The sequence below is a fragment of the Ceratotherium simum genome, chromosome 2 (genome assembly GCF_057802395.1).
Source record: "Ceratotherium simum simum isolate JZ-2026a chromosome 2, ASM5780239v1, whole genome shotgun sequence".
In the NCBI taxonomy this organism is placed as follows: domain Eukaryota; kingdom Metazoa; phylum Chordata; class Mammalia; order Perissodactyla; family Rhinocerotidae; genus Ceratotherium; species Ceratotherium simum.
In genome coordinates this window covers 59,215,575-59,240,611 of record NC_141901.1, presented here as the reverse complement: position 1 = coordinate 59,240,611, position 25,037 = coordinate 59,215,575, and the positions used below count along the sequence as shown (strand labels likewise).

The window sequence follows — 25,037 nt, the reverse complement described above, 5'->3', positions numbered from 1 at the left end:
GATTCCAAAACAAACTTATTATTTATGTTAATCTCTACATTACCCAGACAAGCTGGAGACAGCACAGTGACCACCAGTGTCAGGTTAAACTCTCCTGGTTCCACTATTATTATTCTTATAAGAAGAACAAAAAAAACCACACACAACAGATCAAAGGCTCTGTTATAAAGGCCCAGAGAATCGAACATTAATTCAGCTTAATAATTTTATTTGCATTTAGTTTTACCCAGAGTAATGCTTATTTGTTGATGGAAATTTTGATACCTATCCTTCATCCTTCCTCCTGCCTATGACTTCTCCTTTTTTATAAGCATGCTCAGGAATGCCAGGAAAATGTCAAATAAGTATGAAATATAACCAGAGAAAAAGGAGAGAGGTTGATCCCCACTAGGCAATAAAAGAATAAGAATACTATTTAATATTTACTAATGCTTTGTCATGCATGAAATGCTTTTGCATGTTTCTGGGTCAAACAGGCTACTGAAAGACTCCATTTTATGACAGCTGTGATTTTTCTGAGCAGTGTCCCGTGTCCTACTTCCTTTTATTGCTGCCAGGAAACTGTGGTTTAGTTCCCTATACTGACTTAACTGCCAATTTTGAAAGGTTATGGACAATACATTAGATTCAGGGAGAGTCGAGCTGGCTTCAACTTGGCAGAGTAATGTGAGTAGGTCAGTACCATGAGACTCAGCACAGCCCAGGAGCAACGGATCACGTCGGCACAGATTTCACATCCATAAACAAATTCTTCATATTAAAAACTGGTAATGAAAGCCTTTTAAGGAGAAACAATAAAAGCTGTCTTTAGAGAAAATAATTTCTCCAAAAAAACAAAAATGTACATGGGCAACAAATCCAGAGATGCTCTGTGGACTGATACATTGGTCGTTATGCCTATAAGGCTACCAGTTTCCAAATAGACACTGATGGGCTTTGAACACCAAGGAAATGCCAAAGCAGGTGCCACCACAGTCAAAATGTCACCCCCACATATAGCCCATCCATGAGGCTCACCCTTGGGCCAACTCTTGACACCACCATAGTCTTCCTTCACCCCATCTAGTTTTCCTTGGTGTGTTCTCCAGGGAGGAAATTTCAGAATAAATAACAGGCACAAATGTCATTACTGCCGGGAAGAAAATGCTTCAAGAGCACGAACAGCCATCACTGACTAAAAATCTATCCTTGTTGATGTGGTTGACTATTGAGCAGAGAAAAGCTTGCCATGTTGTTGCTACTGGCCTGGATTCTGTGGGCCTCAAAGTCCTTTTCAATAAACCATGTAATAAAACTTAATGCAGCCAGATACCTGAATAGATGCAGTCTGTTCCTTGAGCAGACATTTTTGATATTCAATTGGACAGTACAAAATAATGCCAAATACAGATAATTCATCCAGGTATTTATGTTTTGGCTTTGATGGAGTAGGGAACATTTTGGAGCTAAATCATTAGGATGGACTAAACAGGAATCAGTCCTACTAAAAAATTACACTTCTACAAATGGCCACAGTGTGGTTCCATTATAGCTGAGATCATTTAGTGGCAACACATTTTCACTACATTCTGCACGCCTAAATCATCTTTGTGCTCTAAGACAGAGGTCACTAACTACAGCCCATGGGCCAAATACAGCCCACCACCTATTTTATTGGAACACACCACACCCATTTATTTATATATTACCTATGGCTGTGTTATTACTATAAAGATAGAATTGAGTAGTTGTGACAGAGACCATATGGCTGGCAAAGCCTAAAATATTTACTCTCTGGCCCTTCACAAGAAAAGTATGCTGGTCCCTGTTCTAAGAGATGAAATCTGTAGTCTCAACAGATATTTATTTATATATTTGAGAAGATCTAAACAGACATCCTGATGAAGAAAATGAAGAACAAGAGGGAGAGGAAAAGAAAGGAAGAGAAATAGTAGTAGTAGAAGTAGTTTGGGCTTGCTATAGAATGCTCTGACTTAGTTTCACGTTGGCATTAGAGGAAGCTCCATCTGGGCAAAAACATAAACAAAGTCAGTCTTTTAAATTTTCATAATAGACTGTCAAATTTGCTGCCAAACCTTCAATATTATAAACATGGATCTCTCACCAATCAACAACAAAGACTATCTTCACTTGAGATACTCACTTAATCTTGAATTGATGTGTAACTAACGCAGCTTTTTTCCTCTAAATCCCAGGATGGCTAGAGGAGGCGTGCTCTCTGGCCCGTCTAGTCACTCCCTATAGGAGAAGCAGTGAGGTCAGGAGGACTGGTCCACCGCAGGGAGCAGCACACGGTGGGGAGGGTCACACTCTGGGCACTACTGAGGACGTCAAGGAGACCAGTGAAACGGCAGAGGGAACAGGCATATGAAATGAGCCTCCTTTGTGACACCCATCAGTATTACAAAACGTAGACTGTGACTGGATTTCAGGTATAAAATGGAGAAGGAATGGAGCCTTTCTTCCGCGTCTGATAGGTGGAAAAAAAGAAGCAAGCCACAAGGAATCAGGAGTGTGAACAGAGAGAAATGTGAGGAAGTAAGTGGGCTTTGAGCACCTCAGACTCTAGAACTGGAGTTTGGGCCAAGTTTTGCCTACATCTCCTAGAGACAAGCCGGGCCCAAAAAGCTTAGGAGTTGCATATTATTCTCTAGTTTTTAGCATAAGTATAGATTAGATCAGCATTATTTGAAAGAGTCTAGGTAAAATGAAAATTACCCACCCTGCTTGTTACTATAAGTGCTAGCCATGCATCAAGTCATACTGCCAAAAATAAACACATATGGGAGGGAAAAAAAGAAACATAACCTGAAAGCCTCAGGTTAGGTGTCTACAAAAATGTCTTCGAAAAATGGCAATCTCATTTTTGACACATTGATTTTTTTTTTTTTTTTTGTGAGGAAGATCAGCCCTGAGCTAACATCTGTGCTAATCCTCCTCTTCGTTTTGCTGAGGAAGACCGGCTCTGAGCTAACATCCATTGCCTAATCCTCCTCCTTTTTTCCCCCAAAGCCCCCCAGGAGATAGTTGTACGTCATAGTTGCACATCCTTCTAGTTGCTGTATGTGGGACGTGGCCTCAGCATGGCCAGAGAAGCGGTGCGTCGGTGCACGCCCGGGATCCGAACCCCGGGCCGCCAGTAGCAGAGCGTGCGCACTTAACCGCTAAGCCACGGGGCCAGCCCGGCAATCTCATTTTTGAAGGCTAATTTAAGAAAGAAATAAAGACATATGACATCAACTTCTAAAGCTTCAAAAAGTCTAATGTTGCTAGTGGAGAACATGTTTTTCAGTGTCTCTTACCTAAGGATCCACATTATAAAGTCTTCTTATCAGACTAGAAAAAGTTTCTCCCTCAAGGGCTGCTGTGATATTTTGTCAGACAATAAAATTCCCTAACTTATCAAGTCTTTGTTTCTTTTATTGCCCTTTGTTTCTTTTATTGCCTTGTCAGAAAACTTAAAGAGTAAAATTTCAGATTTACAATAAAAATATGATTATCCACTATGTGCCAGGCACTGTTAGGACATGTTGTTCATGCCTGCAAACAACATTGACAAGATCCCTGCCCTCCTGGTGTTTATAGTCCAGTGGGAGAAACAGACATGACATAGACAGCTATGAAATTGGAAATCTCACCAATCTAAGGGCTCAGGCAGTTCAGCCTTGGGACATTAAAGGTACACAGACAGCAACCAAAATAACCAAAAAGCAATTTTATTCTTTACTTAGCATTTCAAAGAACATAAAAGGAAATATAAGTCTGAGTCCAGTGAAATGTATTTCTAAAGGCCCTTTTCCCCTTTCCAAATTTCTCAGACCCCACAGCTATTCCAGAGCCTCACTCACACCAAAGCCCAAAACTTTCTATTCCCAGACCCATGAAGCTTTCGTTTTCCCTTTCTCCCAAGATTAACCACATAGTTCAATTTAGCTTCTCTCCTAATAAGCAAGAAAGAATCCTTACTTTTTAGGAGAAGAAAAGATAAGTAAAATTGAGCAGGCAAGTAACAGATTCTCTTTAACAAGGAGAGGGATTGTGAGGTGGAGGGAAGGCTTTAAACACTACACTTGGATAATTTTTGTCTGGCCGTATAGTTACAGTTGTGAGAAGATACTGGGGAGGCAAGGTTACTAATTTAGCATAATGGTCAGGAGACATCTCTCTCACCAAGTGACATTTAAAGCCAAGATTTGTAGGATAAAGAACCAGCTACCCAAGGAGCAGGAGGAAAGACTATCCTAGGTAGGGAAACCTCATGGGTGAATGCCTGAGGCCCGTGCATTCTCCAGACACTGAAATACACTCAATCTAACTAGAGCAAAAAGAGCCTAGGTAAAACTGATGTGAGATGTGGCTAGAAAGATAGGCAGGATAAAATCATGGAGGGCTTCTCAGGTCCTGGTAAAAATTTTAATATTATACCAAGTGCAATAAATAGCCAACAAAGGGTTTTAAGTAGGGCAGGACACAATCATATCACCATGGATGCTTCCTGAAGAATGGACTAGGCAGGGAACACAAAAGCTACTTAGAGACGTGGAAGGTTTAAACCAGGGAGGGGAGGACGGAGATTACAAGCAAGAGGTCAGATTTAATCTGCAGAGATTGGTGAGAAACTGAATATATATGGAGGGAGAAGAGCAATTCTTGGGCCTCTATCTATTTTATAAGATAGAGTAAGTGGGAATGGGAGGAAGAGATTATTTGGATAGAAATATCAAGAGCTCAGTCTTGAAAGTCAATCCATTATATATTAATTGAAAATTATTATGTTTAGAAGTTACAGCATTTCAATTCAATTGCAATAGCTCCCTCATTCTTATATGCCCACGGCTTCCAATAGCGTCTGGCAACAAGGCAAGCGCTCAATAAATATTTGTAGAATGAACACAATTTCCTCTGGCAATTATCTCTCTGGTATTCAGAATATCTGAACAATATCTTTAGATTAAAACAAATTATACTTGATAAAATATAATTTTATATTTGAAATGTGAAAAACATACTCATTGCTTTCATAATACAAACTACAGAAGGTAAATTTCAAGAATATGTTCTCATGTAGTGGAGCCAGAGTTTGAGGAAAACAAACTCTGATTATTTAAATTTTGCGTTTGACCTCTGATTATTTAAATTTTTCTTTTTAATTCTGTGGTGTGTGTGCTTCTGATTGTGAATGACCTCAAATTCCTTCTGGAAATAGATGCGCAATAAATTAGAAAGAAACACTGTGGCTCAGATTAAATGGGATTTGTGGAGTTTAATGGCTAGTTCCTGCCCCCTGACCCATTCCACTTGGAGAACACTCTTTTTCGGGGTGGGGGGGGTCATCCTGGGAAACAAAGCCCAGGGGCTGCCCCTCCAGACGACAATGCAGCCTTGGCCCAGAGCCCCTCCCCAGCTCTAGAATTTCCATACCCCCTCATTCTCTTCTCCCCACTGCCATTAATCTTAGCATTTAACAGATAAATATCCGGGCTAACATTTTAGCAGACGTTAATGATCTCTGTGCTATTTTTCCTTAGGGAATCCATGTAGCACGGTGCCTGCCATAGGGCACAGAGTGAAGAAATCTTAGATAGCAGTGGTAATAATGGTATATGCATCTTCAAAGGGGCTTTCTTTATTCAATGGAGTAAATATAAATTGTTAGAATTTCAAGAATTGGGTCAAGTCAGTCAGAAGAAATTCCAGGCAAGAGGGCCTTTCAATTCCCTTCAATAAACACTACAGAGGCTGGTTCAGAATCTACCATTTTCTACTTTTTCCTATTTTACTTTTCTTTCTGTCTCTAACTCTTCCTTTAAAAAGTCTTCTTATCCTATTATTCAGTTTCTTTATTTCATGTTTTACATTTCTGGAACATTTAAGGCAACTGTCTGATCCTTTAGGTCTTAGCCACAGTGCGAAAAAAAAAAAAGAAAGAAACCTGACTCCAGTTTTAGATAACAGGATTTGAGCCCCGTTGCTTATTTTAGCATCTTCATGGATAACAAAAATGCTGTGATCTGAGATCCTGAACTCTATTGTAAATGATATAGCATTGAACTTGTACAAATTCGCTGAAATGCTCCTGTGATTGCTAGTTTCCTGAGCTATAAAATGGGTGTGACAATATTTATTGTCAATTAATAAATAATATTTATTAATCTAAATCTAACAGAATTCATAAAAACACACTGGATATAAGGGATCTGGGGGAAACATATCCATAGTTTCCTAACAATATTTTGAACATGGCTATAGGCACTCATATCCACGTTTTCCAACACCATTATAAAAACTAGCTTAAGCTAATAAAAATATTTGCCAGACTATTTCAGAGATAACTAAATGGAATTGTGATAGACAGTGACAAAAAATCCTTTTGGAAATAAGAATAAGCAACATGTATCAGTCTTTTAAAGATTTTAATACATTCTTTAGAGCACGGTCCTCAGAACTATAGCTCTTGAACATTATTCAGCTCAATAACTGTTCCAACCACCTCAAGAGCAATCAGTCCTGCTACCACTTCTTCTCACAGGAAAAAGGAAAAAAACTTCCTTCTTCCTGCCCTATCCAAGTGGGTCACTGCTGCTTTTCTCTTTGTTCAGCCTTTCTTACAAGGTTTTGCCAAGTTCTGATGTGGTTCATTGCATATTTTAAATGCTAGAAGTGGATATGGCCAAAGAAAGTCAGAGAACACGGCTACTGACAGGGATGGGGATGCGCTTGGGAAAGACAGAGGCTGAGATTTAGGTCACCTCTGGGGAGATGATTTGTGTTTACTGGATATTTACTGTTTATTGGTATCCCTGCTTTTCTATGGTCTTTTTTAATGTTCCAAATTAAGAGCAGTATTTTAAATGCCTTAAAGGTGATCTGCAATTTTTTTTAAATAAAAATGATCCAGTCATCCTCTAAACAGCAGAATTGCCATCTTCTATAAATAGAACTGGCAAGCGCTTCATCAGTCTTAAAATATCACCTCCCTTGATTTGCCGCTACCCTCCCACCAATGCCTCCCTTTCCTTTTCAGAGTTTCTTAAAGCAACATTGCAGAGTGCTCCAGGCAGACTTATGGGGCCCACGTTAATGCTAAAGAGACTGGAAAAAGTCAGTCTGTTCAGATACACCAGGCTTACTGCTCTTCATGTACTGCCATTAATGCTGCAGGATTTCTTAGTTTTCTTTTATTCTCCATGTCTTATAGAGTAAGAGTACTAGAACTTTCGATAATGGATAAAACAGCAAAATTTGAACTATAGGCAATGTCTTAAGCTTCAGGACTTACCTAGATTACTCTATTTTCCTGAGCACAAGACAGGAAAGAGCTGTCTTACATAGCCGGAAGCAGGGCTATCCTGCATAACGAGCTTCAAAAAAGAGAGGAGGAAATAAAAGAACGGAATATTCTGATGCTGGAATAAAATCCCTAATTTTATTTTGCCATACGTGGCATAATCCCTGCTTACAGAAGCCCCCAACTTCGACTTTGAGTAATTCTCAAAAAACGGACTTCCACCCTCTCACTATCTGCATGAACAGCCAATGGAACTCTGAAATACAAACAGCCACTTCCATGGACGATTAATTATATTGTTGAGGCACTTGGAAAATGCTCAAAGATTAATAATCCCAGTTTCCCTGTGTGTGGTACGGCCATCCTTCTGGTGGTGGAACAATTTAAGTCTGTCCATACTCCTGTATGTATATATCTGTAAGGCAGCAACTGCTAGTTGCCTGTATGCACCTGTTTCTTCCTTCTCCCTTGGTAAGAGAACCTCGATTCTGAGCCAGACATAATCCTGCCTGGAATAAAGACTACATTTCTTAGGATCCCTTGTCAGATGTGGCCACACGGCAAGTTCTGGTCAGCATTACGTAACAGAAGTTTGTGGCATTTCTGCAAAGGATTCTTAAAAGTGAGGGATTACTTTCTGCTACCTAGAATGTAGATTTTATAGCTGGGGCTCCAGCAGCTATGTTGGATGACAAGGCAACCAATCCTTAGGATAGTAACCAAATGCTGATAATGGCAGAGCAGGAAGATCTGAGTCTGGGTCACTAATGATCCCCCAGAGAGCCGCCATACCACCCCTTGACTACCTACCCCAAATTCTTTTACATGAAAAAGATCTAAGCATCCATCTTGTTGAGTCTCTTATATGCAGGGTTTAGCTGTTTGATTTATGGAAACTGACCGAAATATTAACTGATAAGCCTATCATACAATCCAAGGAGCCTGCCTGCTCTGGAACAAGAAATTTAACTTCCCTCCTCTACAGAAATTCCTTCCTCATGTAAAGATTACAGAGCTAAACAGAACCCATGAGAAAATAGCCGAGCATCCTTCCCATAAGAGCAAAGACTTGAGATCGCTCTGCCTTGGCCCATTATCACCAACCCCAGCATCCTGTCACGCCAATTCTAACTGCTCAACTCCAAGTGCTGTCTATCACTTGAAACCTCACTAAAGCAGCAGAGTAGGCTGATGATGTAACCCACTATCCATTAGACTGGGCAGACGTCACCAATGTCATCACCTGTGCCCAAAACCAAAGGGGTCCCTGTAGTGTAGCCACTGCATTAATACACAAAATTACTGACCTCTTTTGTTTAATTACTTTAATCAATAACAATAAATTGTAAGAACTGTAATAGTATACCGGAAGATGCCCTCTGATTTTATAAGTACCCATAGATGTACAGGATCCTAAATGCAAAACAACAATAATAATAGTGATAAGAACAGATATCACCTATTGTTCAATCCTATATGACTGCTGTTGTACTATTTGGTTAGCATTCTGCCTGACATATATTACGTGGAATTTGAAATAAATATTATCCCTATTTTACAGAGGAGGAAACTGAGGCTCTGAGAGGTTAAATAACTTGGCTACGACTACGCAGCCAGTTCATGGCAGTGATTATAGATGAACCTAGAATCGTTTATAAGCTTAAAAATATTCTGGTTGTACAATCCTGTTTCTCAAAATGTTAGATTAAATAATCATAAGAAAATCTTTATTTTTCTCTCTTCAGAACTACAGTAAAACATTCTAATACCGCCTCCATTTTATACTAACACGAGCATTTCAAAACAAAGCAAGAACAAAAATAAAAACCTGATAGAGTTTCTCCAAAAATGGTAAATAATGCTAGAATACAAACGAAACAAATCACAAGTGTTTTTCTTAATTTTATCTTTTGCTAACAGTTTCAATTTCAGGGTGACCTATATGTTTCCATAACAAGGGTCATTACACACCTTTTAATCCACAAACATCAAAACTGAAAAGAAACCTCTATAATGGCTTGTTCTTGTGTAATTACATCTCTTTATGCCATTCCTTTTAAAACAGGCTGATTTTATTTCCCACCTTTTTGGTTGAGCTTCCACTTCAGCAAAAGAAAAGAACACTGAAAGAAATCAAGCCCTTATACCACTCGTTGAATACGTCAAGCAATTTACCCAGGAATCAAACAATAAATGAGTTAAAAACAAATGGGGAAGAAATCAATCTATGAAAAATAAGATATGAGCATGTATGTATATATGTGTATGTATGTGTTTGGGGGGCATTTCTATTCAATTTAAAGGTATATATAAAACATGGTAATTACATTAAAAGTTTATCATTAGAATAATTAATATTTTCATGGGCTGCTAAAAGCTAAAGAATTAAAAGCCCATGAGAAGAAAGTCAAACAGAAGGTTAGAGCTCCCTCTTTCTTTTTCTTGAAGAAATTCACCAAAACCTCTCCCCTAGGAGACCGAAGTTATCAAGCCTACTGCCTAGAAGCACTCATATTCAGAGCAAAGTGTTTTCGCAGCCTCGCTACACGTGCTACAAGCATTAGAGTACATTTATTGGTAGCTCATTATTCATAAGAGACTTAAGTAGTAGGAAAATAGTACTTTTAAAAGCAGAAATACTCACAAAGCCATTTCAAACTGTTCCAGCCATTTTTTCTTCAAATCTTTTGTCTTGCAATAAAATTCTAACCCATTTTGTCCTTGGGTATGAATGAGGTAGAAGCCATAAGACCACTGTTAAAGTTAATATTCCTCAGGTTAATACGTATCAATCATTAACAAAGTCATGTTTCCAAATTCACTAAAATACCACCATACTCATTCACAAACCTCTCATAATATTACCAATGTACAAACTGTGAACAATCAAGATTACTGTAGTCAACTTCATCTCTATAACAATTTCTATGCCAAATGCATTTTATTATCTTGATCATGAAGGCATTAGAGATGACTATATCAGCTGTGCATTGTCCAATTATTTCTCACAGAGGCTTGCTCCTAATCAATTTCTAGAAACAAAAACACCTGGATCGACAAGCCACCTCTCACAGGAATGTACTAGCAGACTTTCCTTGAATAATCAAAGTTATGAGTAAATTACAATTATTAATATCCAAGAATTCACCTTTTTATTTTCTTTATCAGTTGTAGGATTATTGGCTATTTTGTACTGCTGAAGATCTATTATTTCCTTCATTTCATAGTTATCACCTTTCCTTTTACATACAATCACTGCCAAATCAAATAAGAAGATATGCCTGAGAGAGAGAGAGAAAGAGAAAGATTGATTGATTTAAAATGGTTTGGAAGCATGTGTGTTCATTCTCTCCTGGTAAAATTTAACTAAACCAACCAACCATTTTTCCTTTGAGCTAAAGACAAAGGCAAAGCTGCACATTGAAAAGAATGAACTGTGTGTACCCTGGCACTTCCCTTTACTAAATAGATGGCCCTACTGTACCTCAGTTTTCTCATTTAAAAAATAGACCAAAAAATAGACCAAATTACAATAAGAACAATATCCACCCTGCAGAGTTGCTGTAAGGAACAGTTGAGATAATCCATAAAGCATTTACATGAGCAATTACTTTTTTTTTTAGTTTAAAAGCTAAACATTTACAGAATAATATTAATGACAACAATAGCAGTTAACTTCCACAGATGTTACTGGGAGTCAGCCAGAACGCCTTGAGACGCGTTCATCCCCTTCACCAACCTGACTCATTTAACTTAAATTCCCAGGACCATCCATCTGCTGAGGTAGCTATTATTATCATCTTCATATTATTGGGGGGGAAATTGAGGTTTAGAGAACTGAGATAATTTGCTCAAGGTCACACTGCTAGTGAGGTGCAAAGCAGGATTCACACCAGTGTCTAATCGTGGAACCCGTGCTTTTACCGTCTATGTTGCTCCTCAAGATTTAATAGACCACCTGAGACACAGATTGAGCCGTATATGAGCAAAATGTAAACAAGAAAAATTATGGTTAAATGTACATGTTGATATTTCTCTTCTTTCTTATTAAAAACAATGTAATTGGGGGAGAAAACAAACCTTATAATCCTATCATCCAATACCAATACTTGTATCTTTTCAAAAACTCCCATTGATAAACACACATACATTTTTTAAACAATGATGATGATAACACATTCACATAGCTCTAATACTTGCATCACTTTCAAATCCTGTTTTCCTGGAGAGGCTAAAAGGATACGTCTCCTAGGAGCTACCTGTAGACCCTGGGTATTAAGGAGGAAGCAAGAGCTGATGCTGCCCCCTGCTGGCTGACTGTCTCATCTCCACAGGTTCCAGAAAATGGGTATTTCAACCAAATGGATCACATAATATAATTAAGATTATATAAATATAATCATAATCACATAATATAATTAAGGACACCAGGTCAATTTTGTATTATTTTTAGTTATTTTAAAATGTATAACAAAAAAAATCAAACAATTGTGTTTTTATGGTAATTACCTATTGCTACTTATCTCTACTACTTTAATGTGTACTTTTTTACCCTAGCTGACATTCTGTATTTGTCATTTCCTTCTTAAGCACTTAAACTTACACAAATCAACAGACACCAGGACAGAGAAGAGAATACCTAACAGATCTATATGAGAAAATTTTAGAAAACCCTAGGTTGGTCTGTCCCCTTGTTTTTTCTTTCTTTATTTCCTTCCTTTGTCCTGGAGGAACTGTTTTTAAGGTTTTCTCAATCTTCTGATACTAATTATTTTGAAAATAAGTATTGCTCCTCTTTTCTCACCTTTCTTGTTTTGTATGCTTGTCTAGAGTAGTTATTCGAATTTCGCCATCTCCCTGAGGTCGTCCAAAAAGCAAAACTGGTTGATTCTAAAATATAAAGTTTACATGTCTCAGTTTTTCAGAATCACATAAAAACAGAAATAAATATTAGTGAGGATATTTGCTAGGGACAACCACCTTATTACATTACAAATTTTATCATTTTACATTTTTAGCATACTCACTCTAAAAAGTTCAGGTCAGTATGATACATTTTCAAATACAGTCCATGACTGGTCAATCCAGGAGGTATACTGAGGACATTAATTAATTTTACTGTTAACCCTAATGGGGAAGTTAGCTACAAAAAGAGAGAATTAATTGGAAGAATTCAAATCACAAGGAAGTTACAGCAAGTAATATTTATTGAGCATCCACTGCGTGCTAGCCACTGTAATAGGCATAGGACAAAATGATATAGATCCTGCCCTCATGGAACATACTGCCCGGTGAGGGGCAAATATTCACAGAAGTATATAATTACACATGTGCAACTGCCAGGAAGGAAGTGTACAGGAAGCAGGCATAGCCTGGGGACCTAATTTAGTCTAGGGAGTCAAAGATGGCTTCCCTGAGCTAAGATCTCAAGGATGAAAAGTTTTGACTTAATGATTAAACATAATGAGCCATTTCCCCAGAGGCAGACAATAAAATTTTTTAAAAGGATTTATGAGCACCTACTGTACAAGGTGCTAAGAAAAAAAAATTGACTGAAAATTACCATTAACGTCTAGGAGATTACATTCTAATAAAGCAGACAGATACATAATTAACTGTACTACAAGAAAGTAAAAAATAAATGTTCCCTATCAAAATCCCAATGACATTTTTTGCAGAAATAGAAAACTTCATACTAAAATTCATATGGAATCTCAAAAGACCCTTAATAGGCAAAGCGATCTTGAAGAAGAAAAAAGTTGGGATCTCACACTTCCTGATTTCAAAACTTATGACAAAGCTATGGTAATCAAAACAGTGTGGCACTGGCATAAAGACAGACTTCTAGACCAACGGAATAGAATAGAACATGCAGAAATAAGTGCTCACATATATGGTTAAGGGATTTTTGACAAGAGTGCCAAGACCATTCAATGGGGATAGGACAGCCTTTTCAAAAAATAATGCTGAGGAAACCAGATGAGCACAGGCACAGGAACGAACTTGGACCCTTACCTTACACTCTATACAGAAATTAACTCAAAATGGATCAAAGGGCTAAAAATATAAAACTCTTAGAAGAAAACATAGGGGAAAAGGTTTATGATATTGGATCTAGCAATGAATCCCTGCACATGACACCAAAAGCATAGGCAACAAAAGAAAAGATTGGTAAGTTGGACTTCACCAAAATTAAAACGTTTGTGCAAAAGTCACTATCGACAGAGTAAAAAGGCAATCCACAGACCGGGAGAAAATATTTGCAAACAAAAAATGTGATGAGGATTGACATTCAGAATATACAAAGAACTCCTATAACTCAACAAAAAAGACAAACAACTTTGATTCAAAACTAGGCAAAGGACTTGAACGACATTTCTCCAAGGAGGATATACAAATGACCAATAAGCACAGGAAAAGATGCTCAATATCACTAATCATTAGGAAAATGCAAAATCAAACCAGAATGAGATACCGCTTCACATCCATTTGGATGCATATTATCAAAAAAAAAAAAAAGAAAAAAAGAAAAGAACAAGTATTCGCAAGGATGTGGAGACATTGGAATTCCTGTGCTTTGCTGGTGGGAATGTAAAATGGTGCAGCTGCTGTGAAAAACAACATGGCTATTCCTCAAAAAATTAAATATAGAATTACTATACAATTGAGCAATTCCACTTCTGGGTATATAACCAAAAAAAGTGAAAGCAGGGACTCAAAGAGATATTGGTACACCCATGAACACAGCAGCAACATTCACAACAGTCAAAAGGAGGAAGCAACCCAAGTGCCCATAGACAGATGAATGGATAAACAAAATGTAGGGTATATACAATCAATGTTATATTATTCAGCCTTAAAAAAGAAAATCTTAAAAAAAAGAGGAAATTTTGACACATGCTACAAAATGGATGAACATTGAAGACATTATGCTAAGTGAAATAAGCCAATCACAAAAGGACAAACATACATTGTATGATTCCACTTATATCAGGCACTTAGAGTAGTCAAATTCATAAAGACAGAAAGTAGAATGGTGGTTGCCAGGGGCTAGGAGAAGGGGAGAAGGGGGGAGTTGGTGTCTAATAGGTATAGAGCTTCAGTTTTGCAAGATGAAAAGAGTTATGGAGATGGATGGTGGTGATGGCTGCACGACAATATGAATGTATCTAATGCCACAAAACTATACATTTAAAAATGGTAAATTTAATGTTATATATATTTTACCACAATAAAAAAAATGCTAAACAGCTGTCCAGGCAATGTGCTATGGAATTTCAAAGAGGAAGGATGATGGGAGACTAGGGAAAGGATATAGTTCAGTTGGACCTTGAAGGGATTTAATAGGAAATAATGGGAAAAGACATTCTAGGCTCTGAAAACTTTACTATCAAAGGCAGAACTATAAAAATATATGGCAAATGGGAGACCTTACAACACAGCAGGATAGCTGCAAAGTAGAGTATGTGGGCAGCTATTAGCTGGATGAGTTCAGGAAAACAGGTTAAGTCCACATCATTGAAGGACTTAAATATCACGCTAAGGAATGTTAACTGAATCCTGAAGGCAACAGAAAATTTTGACAAGTTTGGGAAAGGGAGTGAATTTCCACATTCTGGAAATGCAACTATGGGAAGAGATGATTAGAGGCTACTGTGATTGGAAAGGTGGCAGATGAGGTCCTGAAATAGGTAAGTGGCTGTATGTGTGAAAAGAGATAAGCTCAAGGTATTTCAGAGAAAGAAGCCATAAAATTGCTCTACCAAGAAAAGTATCTTAAATCCATTCATTTATCTCTATTTTTACTGCCCACAGCTTAATCCAGGCCTCCAACATCTCTCTCTTGAAACCACCTCAACAACTTGCTGACTGGTCTGCCTGCTAAATGGGTTTTCTTGAAATGTAAATCAGACTGTGAAATTCTCTGATAAAAACTTTTCACCGACTTCCCACTGCAATCACAATAAAATCTCAACTCACCGAGTGGCCTACAAGGCTGTGGTACGTAGCCCTCATGCCCACGTCTCCCACTTCAGAGCCCACCATTCTTCCTTTCACTCCCAATTTCCAGCCACCCTGGTCTTTCGGCTTCTTGAACAGCCCCAGCCCTTGCCCATCTCTGGGCATTTCACTTGCCATGGCTTCTGCCTGGAAATCTCTCCCCCCAGATCTTTGTGCCACTGGCTTTTTCTTACCCTTCAGGTTCAACTGGCAAATGACTCAGACGGACTTTTTCTAACCATCTTATATCTAAACTAGGACTCCCCTTGTTTCCTCTATTGTAGTACTCCGTTCATAGCACTAGTATAGCATCTTTACTGTCTCCTCAACTATGACCATGTCGTTCACAGTTATAATCCAGCCCCAAGCAAAATGTCTGGCACCCAATGAATATACACTAAATGAATAAATAAACAGGAACCAGCTGTAAGTATGTATGGGGGTGAGGGAAAAAGAAAAAAATAGACTCTAATGTTTGGAATTCAGACTGCTGCGGGAAGAGGCACAGCGTGATTAAAGTGAGAGGGACAAGTGATTGTACAAAATCCCTGGACAACGATATGTCACAGGTGCCAGTAGACATCCAAGTGGCTGTTGCCAAACAGAGGAATCGGAAAAAGGCTGTAACAACAGAAACTTGAAGGTAAACTATCTCTTCTTCAAAAACAACTCTTAAAATCTCTCCCAATTTGTGGGTGAAGGGGAGCTAGATGGAAGGATAATTACATACCAAATTTTCTATAGATAGCTGAAACTGTTTAATTTCACGAAGGGTCTCATTATCTCTTTTCACTTCATTCACATATTGTGCCAAGTCCTAAAAAGAATAAAGAGAAGGGTACAAAAAGAAGGCAGGATAAGATTAGAGAAGACATGAGAACTGTTTGAAAGGAAACACATCATTAATTTCATTAGTAGTAAAAGGAACAACGGTAACTTTTCAATGACAATAAAATGAATCCCCAATCCATCAAAGCTGCATCTCAAAAGCAATTTAAAAATGTCCGGGGTACAGCTGGGAAGATGGAAGAGTTGTCATTTACCACACCCCTGAGAAGAGTCAGGATAAAAAATAAAAACAAACAAAATACGCAGCCAGGCAGAACAACCAAACGGAAATTAGGTCAGGAGAATGTAAATTCCAAACACATTAATAACTGACCTCCAGAGATAACATCATTACCTGGGTAAGGGCAATCATGAAGGATCAGAAGGAGAAAAACTAACTGAAAGTCAGAAAATGAATCTAGCAGGACTGTTTTCTGCAACCAGTCAGTGTCTTTGAGTTCCTGAGAGCATTCAGTCAAGGAAGCCAGCTGAATGTGCAAGAGTTAATCAAAGAGAAGTAAAGGAGACAGAGAGAAACCAAAGAGCGCGAAAATGAATTCAAGGGAACAAAACACTGGCCATGTTTCTCCATGTGCCTTCACCTACTTTAAACTGTCTTTTCTCATATTTGAGGAAACATTAGCTAATCTTTCCATACTGTAACTAGCTATTTTTATTATATGTGCTCTAGATTTTCCTGTTTTCTAGGTTCTTTTTCTTTTTTCTCTACCCTCTCAAATTCATTTGCAACAGTAGGAACAGAACTCGGACAAAAAGCAGGTCTTAACTTTGTTCTAAATGAAAGTCTAACTTTTCATAGGATATATCTATAAATGATTTCTGTAAAAACTGGAAACTCGATGTGATTTTTTTTATGATAATAAATAATCGTGTGATGTTTCCTGACAGGGTACTAAAATCAGCTAAACAGCAGAGCTAACACTGAAACTGGCATGGAGACACAGAGAAGTAAGCATGCATTGCTCTGAGCAGAGTCACATTGCCATTTTGTTTTCAGAACAGATATCTGCTTAAGTTTTTTCAGGTTAGGGGCAAATATTACTTCTTTCAAAGTCAAAGTCCACCATAACGTGGAAATTGGGGTTTTACAGATTCCCCAATATGTTCAAAAAGTTTGCCTTTAACTACTCGTAGTTCTTGATTTTCAGATTTACCTGAAAATAGAAACCCAAACTGAAATCCACTTGTGTTGATGCACAGCATCCACAAAGGTAACCCCGGCCAATAACCCTCACTTAAGGAAAATAAGTCACACCAGTGTTCCATGTCACCAGCTGACCTGATGCTCACAAAGCCAACAGTTTTCTGTTAGTAACCATAAAAAGAACGTAAAATAAAACCATTATATTAAATCATTCCTGGTGGTTATGAAAGCTGTCATGTTATTAAACAAATAAGAAAAGTTATTTTAATACACCTCTTGGTTTTATGTGTTTTTGTCTAACAATTAAATCCATGCAACAATATCTATTTCAGTAAAAATATCTAGCTCTCCTCACCAAAAGCAAAACTATACAAATACCTATATACATTATAATATATTATCATATCATACATATGTATTAACAGTTTGTATTCTATTGTTTTTAGGCAAGAATAAAAAATACAAACAAGTTAATGATACATTTGCCTTACCTTCATTGCATCAAGAGCCAGTTTCAGATTTGCCTTCTCCACAGGATCAGTGGTATGTTTGACCAGCTCCTATTTGGAAGATATAGTTTAGTACTACTTTCATCAAACTACAACCAAAACTTATGAAAGAAAATATTTAAAAAATAAACCATTTTTATCATTATCCACACCATAATGTGATAAATCAGATGTAACTAAGCTCTATTTTCATCAAAAACTTCAAACTGTAAGAAGACCAACTGGACAGCAAAGAACCTGAGACAATGGTTGGAAACATTTTCTTTTCAAAGATGAACCTGAATTCTGTGCCCTACCATTACACTGACACTCTTCCCAAACGTTACAAAAGGTCCCCTCAGCGCCAATTGAATTGATACTTTTTACTCGTTATCAAACTTGGTTTCTCTATAGCTTTTGATTCTGATGACTGCACCTCTCCTTTGGCTTTAGGGACATTAGGATCTTCTGTTTGTTGCTGTTATTGTTGTTTGTTAGTCCATTGTCTGTTAGGTCCGTTGTCGTTCGTTTATTTGTTGTTCTGCTTATCCATCGGTGTTGCATACTTTCTTCTTTCTTTATCTGCATCTTAGAAAGTTATTGTTCCCTCGATTTTCACCTTAGTTTTCTGTTATTCTTACTTTACATACACTGCAAATTCTATCACAACCATTGCCATAACGTCAACTGTCACCTAATGAGACAATCACTCTCAAATGAATGTGCTCACCTCAGAACTCACACCTGAGTCTCAGACTCTTACGTCCAATGAAATAGTTCTACCCATTAGAACTAATAGTATCTCACAAGCCCCTCTAATCCAATGTGTCCAAGCTTCATGGATCTTCACTCACAACCCTACTCTTGTTCCTGTCTATATTTTATTGAATGATAGCACCTTCATCAGTGTAATCACTCTAGCCGAAATGTAAAAGGTGTCCAAGGTCTCCCAGTCTCCCCTCTCTCTTCCGAACCTCACTATGTTCTGATGATATTAACCTTGATCCTTCCCCTTGAAACCATCCTCACCGCCCTACCTTGGTTCAGATCCTTACTCTTCTTAAATGGGTCATTATAACAGGCTTCTGATTAATCTTCAGACTTGCAGTCTCTCCCCACTACAATCTATTCACTCTATTGACATCAGAGTTAGGTTTCTAAATTATAAATTAGATCTTGTCTCTACCCTATTTAGACTTGTGTGATGCCCACAAAAGTTTCACGTTGTTATCCATACCTCTTAGTCAGACCCTTCATGATCCGAATTCCGCAAACCTCTCCCAACTTCTCTCTCCACTTCTATCCAAACAATCTGTAGTCTATCCATATTAAGTTAACTGTGATTCTCAAAATAGTTCTAATATCTGATCCTATTAGGTATGCTGTTTTCTCTCCTTAGAAAGCCCTTCCTCTCTGATCCACCTGTCAAACTCTTATTCTTCCTTCAAAGCCCAATTCAAGAATCATTCCTCTGTGAAGCTTTCTATGACAGAGGCATCTACTCAAGTCCCCAGCCTCCTTAGGCATAATTAACCAAGCCTTTATTTGTACCACCTCTGTACCCTCTGCATACCTATCACATTGTGTTGGCAGCTTACATTTCATTTTCCCCATCTAAACAGTGAGCTTTATCAGGGCAGCGGGGCTGTTTTTCAACGTAAGTGCCTAATATTGGTGTGGCAAAGGGGAGTCACTCAAAAATCTTGGCTGAATTCAATACCAGTAATGTTTCTAATTGTAAATAGGACCTACAGACATCAAATCTGTTAAGTATAATAAACTTGTCAAAGTTATATTCTTTTATTTCTATTTTTACTTTCCCTTTATTAAATAATAGTAAATTATTTGCACTTTCAAACTCCTCACTATAAAATATTCTCATTTTATAAATCTGTGATTTCAAATCATAAAGCATTTCAAAAATGATTTTCCCACTAAAATCTAGTAGTAGATAGGAAATATTCAAATTCATACCACATTTATTCAACAAATTTCTCAACATCAGACAAATAAATTCTACTCTACACTATTTTGAGATGGAAAAACATTTCTAGAATTTTTATCTGTGTGTGGTGCCCCAAATAAAATTTTTCCTATTTTAAAAAATCATCATGAAACCAAACATAATTTTGAAATTTAAAATACAAAACTACCCAAGAGGAATTAGGAAACAAAGTTTGTGGAATTTAAAAAAGCTAAAGTCATATTTTATACTTTTATAAATCTGTCTCAAGCCTTAGAAGTGACCAAAATAGATGTTTTTTTGAAAATTGCACCTACTAAATTCTTCCATTGATATTTGACTATACCAAAGTTACAAAATAAATTATCTTTTTTTGGACATGTTTTTAGTTCCATGATGTCTCAGAAACTGATTGCCTGAGTCTTCCTTATTATTTTTTCATAAAATCCAATTTGATTAAGTTGCTTTGAGTTTAGGTCTCATAAATGTTTTAATGCGTTCTTAAGAAATAACCAGGGTTTGAATTTTTCTGATTTCTCAGTAGAACAAAAATAGAGATGACTAATAATTTTGTGGCTACAGTTCAAGAAATTTAATATACAAGATGTACAAAGCACAGCAGACTCAAAATTATATTTCACATACAGGTAGTAGATCTTTTTAAAATGACACTTCACAAGCATCAGCAGAGTTGACAGACTAATACGGTAAGACATTTCTTTGGAGCAGAACTAATGAGTCTCCTGGTACAGCTATCAAATTAAATTTATAAGACTCTCCACCCTCATTAGAGGACTAACCGTGGAAACCATAAGCTTCGGGGTTATAACAAGAATCACTTCAAAATAAATGTAGTCTTATTATAATTTACTATAGCAGAAAGCAACACAGAATGTGACACAATTCTCTCTAGTTTATGGTTATAAGGCGAAAGGGCTAATACAGTTAACCTGCCAAAATTCAAGTGTATCGCAACAGTGAGATTCTAATAAATGATTACTGCTAACTACAGAAGACTTGGTTGAAGGGATCTTTTTATTTGTTTTGCCTTATTTTTTAATTTTTTTGGAGCCAGTTCTGTTGGAAGGACACAAAATGTGACTTTGTGGAAGATACAGAATCATCTAATAGGAAGAAAAAGTTTCCAGCTGTTCTGTTATTTCCCACATATCTACACTAATAATTGAAAATTATAAGGGGATAGAGCCCCAAACACAGAGCCTCCAGAGATAGCTGATGTTTCATTGATATTTTGTTGAATGAATAAATGAACAAATAAACAAACAAACAGTGTTAAGTTACATACCTGGAGGAGAAGGTGATACTTCAAAACACGTTGCATAGGAACCACAAGCAAATCTCGAAGAGTAAATTTCCCATTATTTGCTCTTTTGGAACATTCCTAATGAAATGTTTTTTAAAACTTTTTAAAAACTTTGTTAGCTTTAGCAAAGAGAGTCATAAAACAAACATTGAAAGATGCAAAGGCCATAAACAACACTGTTATTATATAATAAATATTTTGTTGTTTTCCTTAACCATCCCTCTTTCTAAAAAATAGCAAGTATCTTCAATTAAAAACCAAAGAAATAAACTTTGTAGCATTTCAACTCTCAATATGAATCCATAAGTAGAACTATTTTATGCATGAAACTTATTTTCTCTAGTGGCCCCCAGGGTCTTCCTCCACTTACCCTTATAGCTCTACTTTCCACTAATCTCCCCCTCCTGGGCCTGTGGGCCAGGCATCAACAACAATTCCCTACGCATCAAACCTGCCATGTGCCTTCCCCACCATCATACCTTGGTTCGTTCAGTTTCCCCCAGAAGCCGTGTGCTTTGTCCAGCTTCCAGCAAAATTCATCATCCTCTTAAAGAACCATACTTCTAGGCCTTTAGTAATAATCCCAATCAAAATTTTGCTCTCTTTCTCTATGCCTTGCAGCTCTTTTAATTATTGTTGTACATAATATCTTCCCCAATATATGATGTCTTTTATACTTCTAAGAATCTAGTATTTGCTTAATAAATATTTAACTGCATGAAATGGAATGACTGACTCCGAAAATTTGCTAATATATAAACCTACTGCTGGATTCCAAGTTATAAAAGCCTCAGATTTTACTTTCTTAATCTCACGCTCTTCTTTCTTAAAAGTTTATCTAAAAATAGTATTGATTTGTTCACTCTTTTGACATTAACTATGACTTTGAGGAAGGTACTCTGAATTTGAAGTGTCAGCCTGAATTTAAATCAAGTTTGGCAACTCTTGGCTGTGTGACCTCGAACAAGTTGCTTTTCTAATTTTACTGTTTCTCACATATCTGTGGTGTAGTCCAAAAAAACAGTGAAGTTCCATAAAAATATTATTAGCAAGAAATTTAATAAATTCAAAACCCTCAGACAATTTCCCATCCCAGACCAAGGACTTTTCCAGTTCATGGAAGGAGTTGTGTTCAAGAAAATACTCCTTTGCTCAGAAGTTTCACCTTTGCCCACATTTAGCTTTTCTGGCACATGGAAGCATGTGTGATCAGGAGCTATAGAGCAAACACCATTAGCTCTAATGACCATAGTGACTTAATGAGTGCCTGACTACAGCTCTTAAGCAAGAAGAATTGGAGACACATCTTGACAAGTTAGCTCATGTCTTGTCAATTGCTGTGGTTCACTGGAAGGATAACTATTTAAACTGATTTCTTGCTTTACAGATTGTAGAGAGTTCTGGATCATGGGTCTCAGATATGAGGTTAAACTGTTAATATTATTGTAATGAATAGGTCTCATCTTTACAGCTGTATTTTAAACTCCTTGGAATTGAAAGTGTATCTTACACTTCATATATTATGCCTTCTTAACACAGTGTTAGGAAAAAAATGTTATACATTTAAAATTCACTTTGTTATGTTATGGAAGTTAGTTTAAAACTGTTAGGGAAAAAAATTAGTTCTTTAATTTCTAAGTTATAGGCTCAGGAAGTAAAGAAACTAACATTACTGGCATTTCCTAAAACTGAGGGGCCTGAGACTAAAGCATAAAATTCTTATTAGTATTGAAAATAAATAAAAGGTAGAAATGATTCTTCCAAAACATCCAGTCACATCCCTAACCTAAACTCCAATTGTAATTGAAAAGAAAATAAAATGGAATAAGGATGAGCTAGCTCACAGGGCAAGATAAAGAGACTCTATTATCCTTCACCCCATGTTATTTTGGTTCCAAAGCAGAGAAGAAAAAGACAAAAATCAACAACAGCAAAAAAAGCCACAAAACGGAAGACATGAAGGAGGCAGAAAGATACCAAGAATAGCAGCTTTCCCTGCCTCATGCTGAGAATCGCAGAATACAGTTCCAGCAAAGAGTATTTGCTGAGGTATTACAGTAAGTATCTGATTAAATACCACCACGCGCTGCATAACGACATCTTGGTCACTGAAGAACCACATAGATGACGGTGGTCCCATAAGATTAGTACCATATAGCCTAGGTGTGTAGTAGGCTATACCACCTAGGTTTGTACAAGTACACTTTATGATGTTCGCACAATGACGAAATCACCCGACACATTTCTCAGAACGTATCCCTGTCATTAAGCGACACGTGACTGTACTTCCAAATCAGGCCATTGGTCAGAGGTAGGGGCCTTTCAGATGAGGAAATGACAGCAGCAGTACCCCACCCTGAGCCTTTCAAACTCAGCCTGAGGTCCTCTCATTTCCTAAGACTGATACTGACTGCACAAACTATGTACCTAGAGTCCCAGAGAATGATCAGTGGGCAGGGCTTTGACAGTGACTCTGAAAGAAGAGAGAGGAACATTCAAACAATGCTGAGAATATAATGAAGGGTTGGTTGACAACTTGCTGACTCCTGTCTTGAGCCAGAATTTTACATCTTCATTAAAAAAAAAAAACTACTTTAATGGTAGCTCTATTAGGAACTAATTGTGTAAGTTGTAAAGTTTTATCTTACCATCATATTTTAATTTGAGTCAAGGTGGCTCATAGTTCCATACTTATGAGGTTCTATCTCCAAAGAGGAGCAGGAACCCTTTACGCTAACAAGGTTGTCAGGATGTTATTTAGTGGTGACTCAAACCATCTCCAGACATAAGGTCTGTTTCATCAAAGGATTGTAAGAGGTAAGGAAAAAAGATCCATGACAGAGAGTCAGTACATTACTTGGTAGCCTGTTGCTGTGCAAACTTTCTAACCAATAGTTCCCCTCTGTGGAGTTATGAGTTATGAAATTATACCAGGTATGCTAAAACAATGAAGGGGTTCTGATTTGAAAATCATCTGCCTCTTTTTTCCCTGTTCATCGTCTGACCTCAGTGATAAACTGAACAAAGAGAAGCAAAGGGGATATTCAAGAGCCAGCTAAGCCACACACAGTCATTGACCAGTTGACTCTATACCCCTACCTGAAACTTAAGAAAACCCAAACATATGGATAACCTATTTGAGATGATAATTCATAAAACATAATAATTTTTCAAAAGTTCTTTGAAAGTGCACAACTCTTCTTGTGGGGGAAAAAAACATGATGTTCAAAAAACATGACTTAACACTGTTTCCAGACTTATTTTCCATTGTTACCATGTGCTCTGTTCATACTGGCCTACTCCCCATTTCTCAGACTTTCCCAACTCTTCTGGTCAAGACATACCAATTTTTCCAGAGTGCTCTCCCTGGAATCTTACTTGTCAAGACTCACCCCATTCTTCAGTGACCTAACTCAAATGCTACCTCTTCAGAGAAATCCTCTACATTCTAAACTGATCACTCAGTCTTACTCAGGGAGCCCTGTCAACGAGTGCTTGTCACAGTGCATATTATATTTGCATCTGTCTTGTCTTCCTTCTTATAGGCAACATCCATAAATTTGTATATGCCTGAACTTAAATGTCTTATATTTTTAACAAACATTTTAAATCTACATATACATTATCTTACATATATCTTACTCATCCTGCATCTCTTACTACCTAGGTGATTCTGGGTAAATTACTCATAATCTCCCTGAACCTCAGCTTTCTCATCCATAAGATAAGAAAGTTAAGTGCATATATCTCACAGAGTCAAGAAGACCTAATGAGATAATGCATGTAAAGCACAGAGCCATAAGTCTTAGATTTTACTACTGTTATTATTACTACTACATATTATTTTATCTATTAAAATATTTTATAAAATTGACATGAAATTATATTTAGAATATATGGGGAAATTTACTATTGCATTGATCATGAAAAGGAATATATTGCTTTTAGGCTTATTTTACTTTATTTCGTAAACAAAAACA

The 25,037-nt window shown here is 37.2% G+C and overlaps 1 protein-coding gene across 1 annotated transcript in view; it reads right to left on the bottom strand.

Moving 5' to 3' along the window:
* The window catches only part of VAV3 (vav guanine nucleotide exchange factor 3), a 352,634-nt gene that overhangs the window by 148,580 nt on the left and 179,017 nt on the right, over nt 1–25,037 (bottom strand). The window contains exons 10-15 of the mRNA XM_004420752.3: nt 21,040–21,135; nt 17,774–17,842; nt 16,020–16,106; nt 12,093–12,178; nt 10,437–10,569; nt 9,933–10,042 (exon numbers count right to left, since the gene is read on the bottom strand). Of these exons, the coding sequence (XP_004420809.1) occupies nt 9,933–10,042; nt 10,437–10,569; nt 12,093–12,178; nt 16,020–16,106; nt 17,774–17,842; nt 21,040–21,135 (581 nt within the window). The remainder of the gene's footprint in view (nt 1–9,932; nt 10,043–10,436; nt 10,570–12,092; nt 12,179–16,019; nt 16,107–17,773; nt 17,843–21,039; nt 21,136–25,037) is intronic.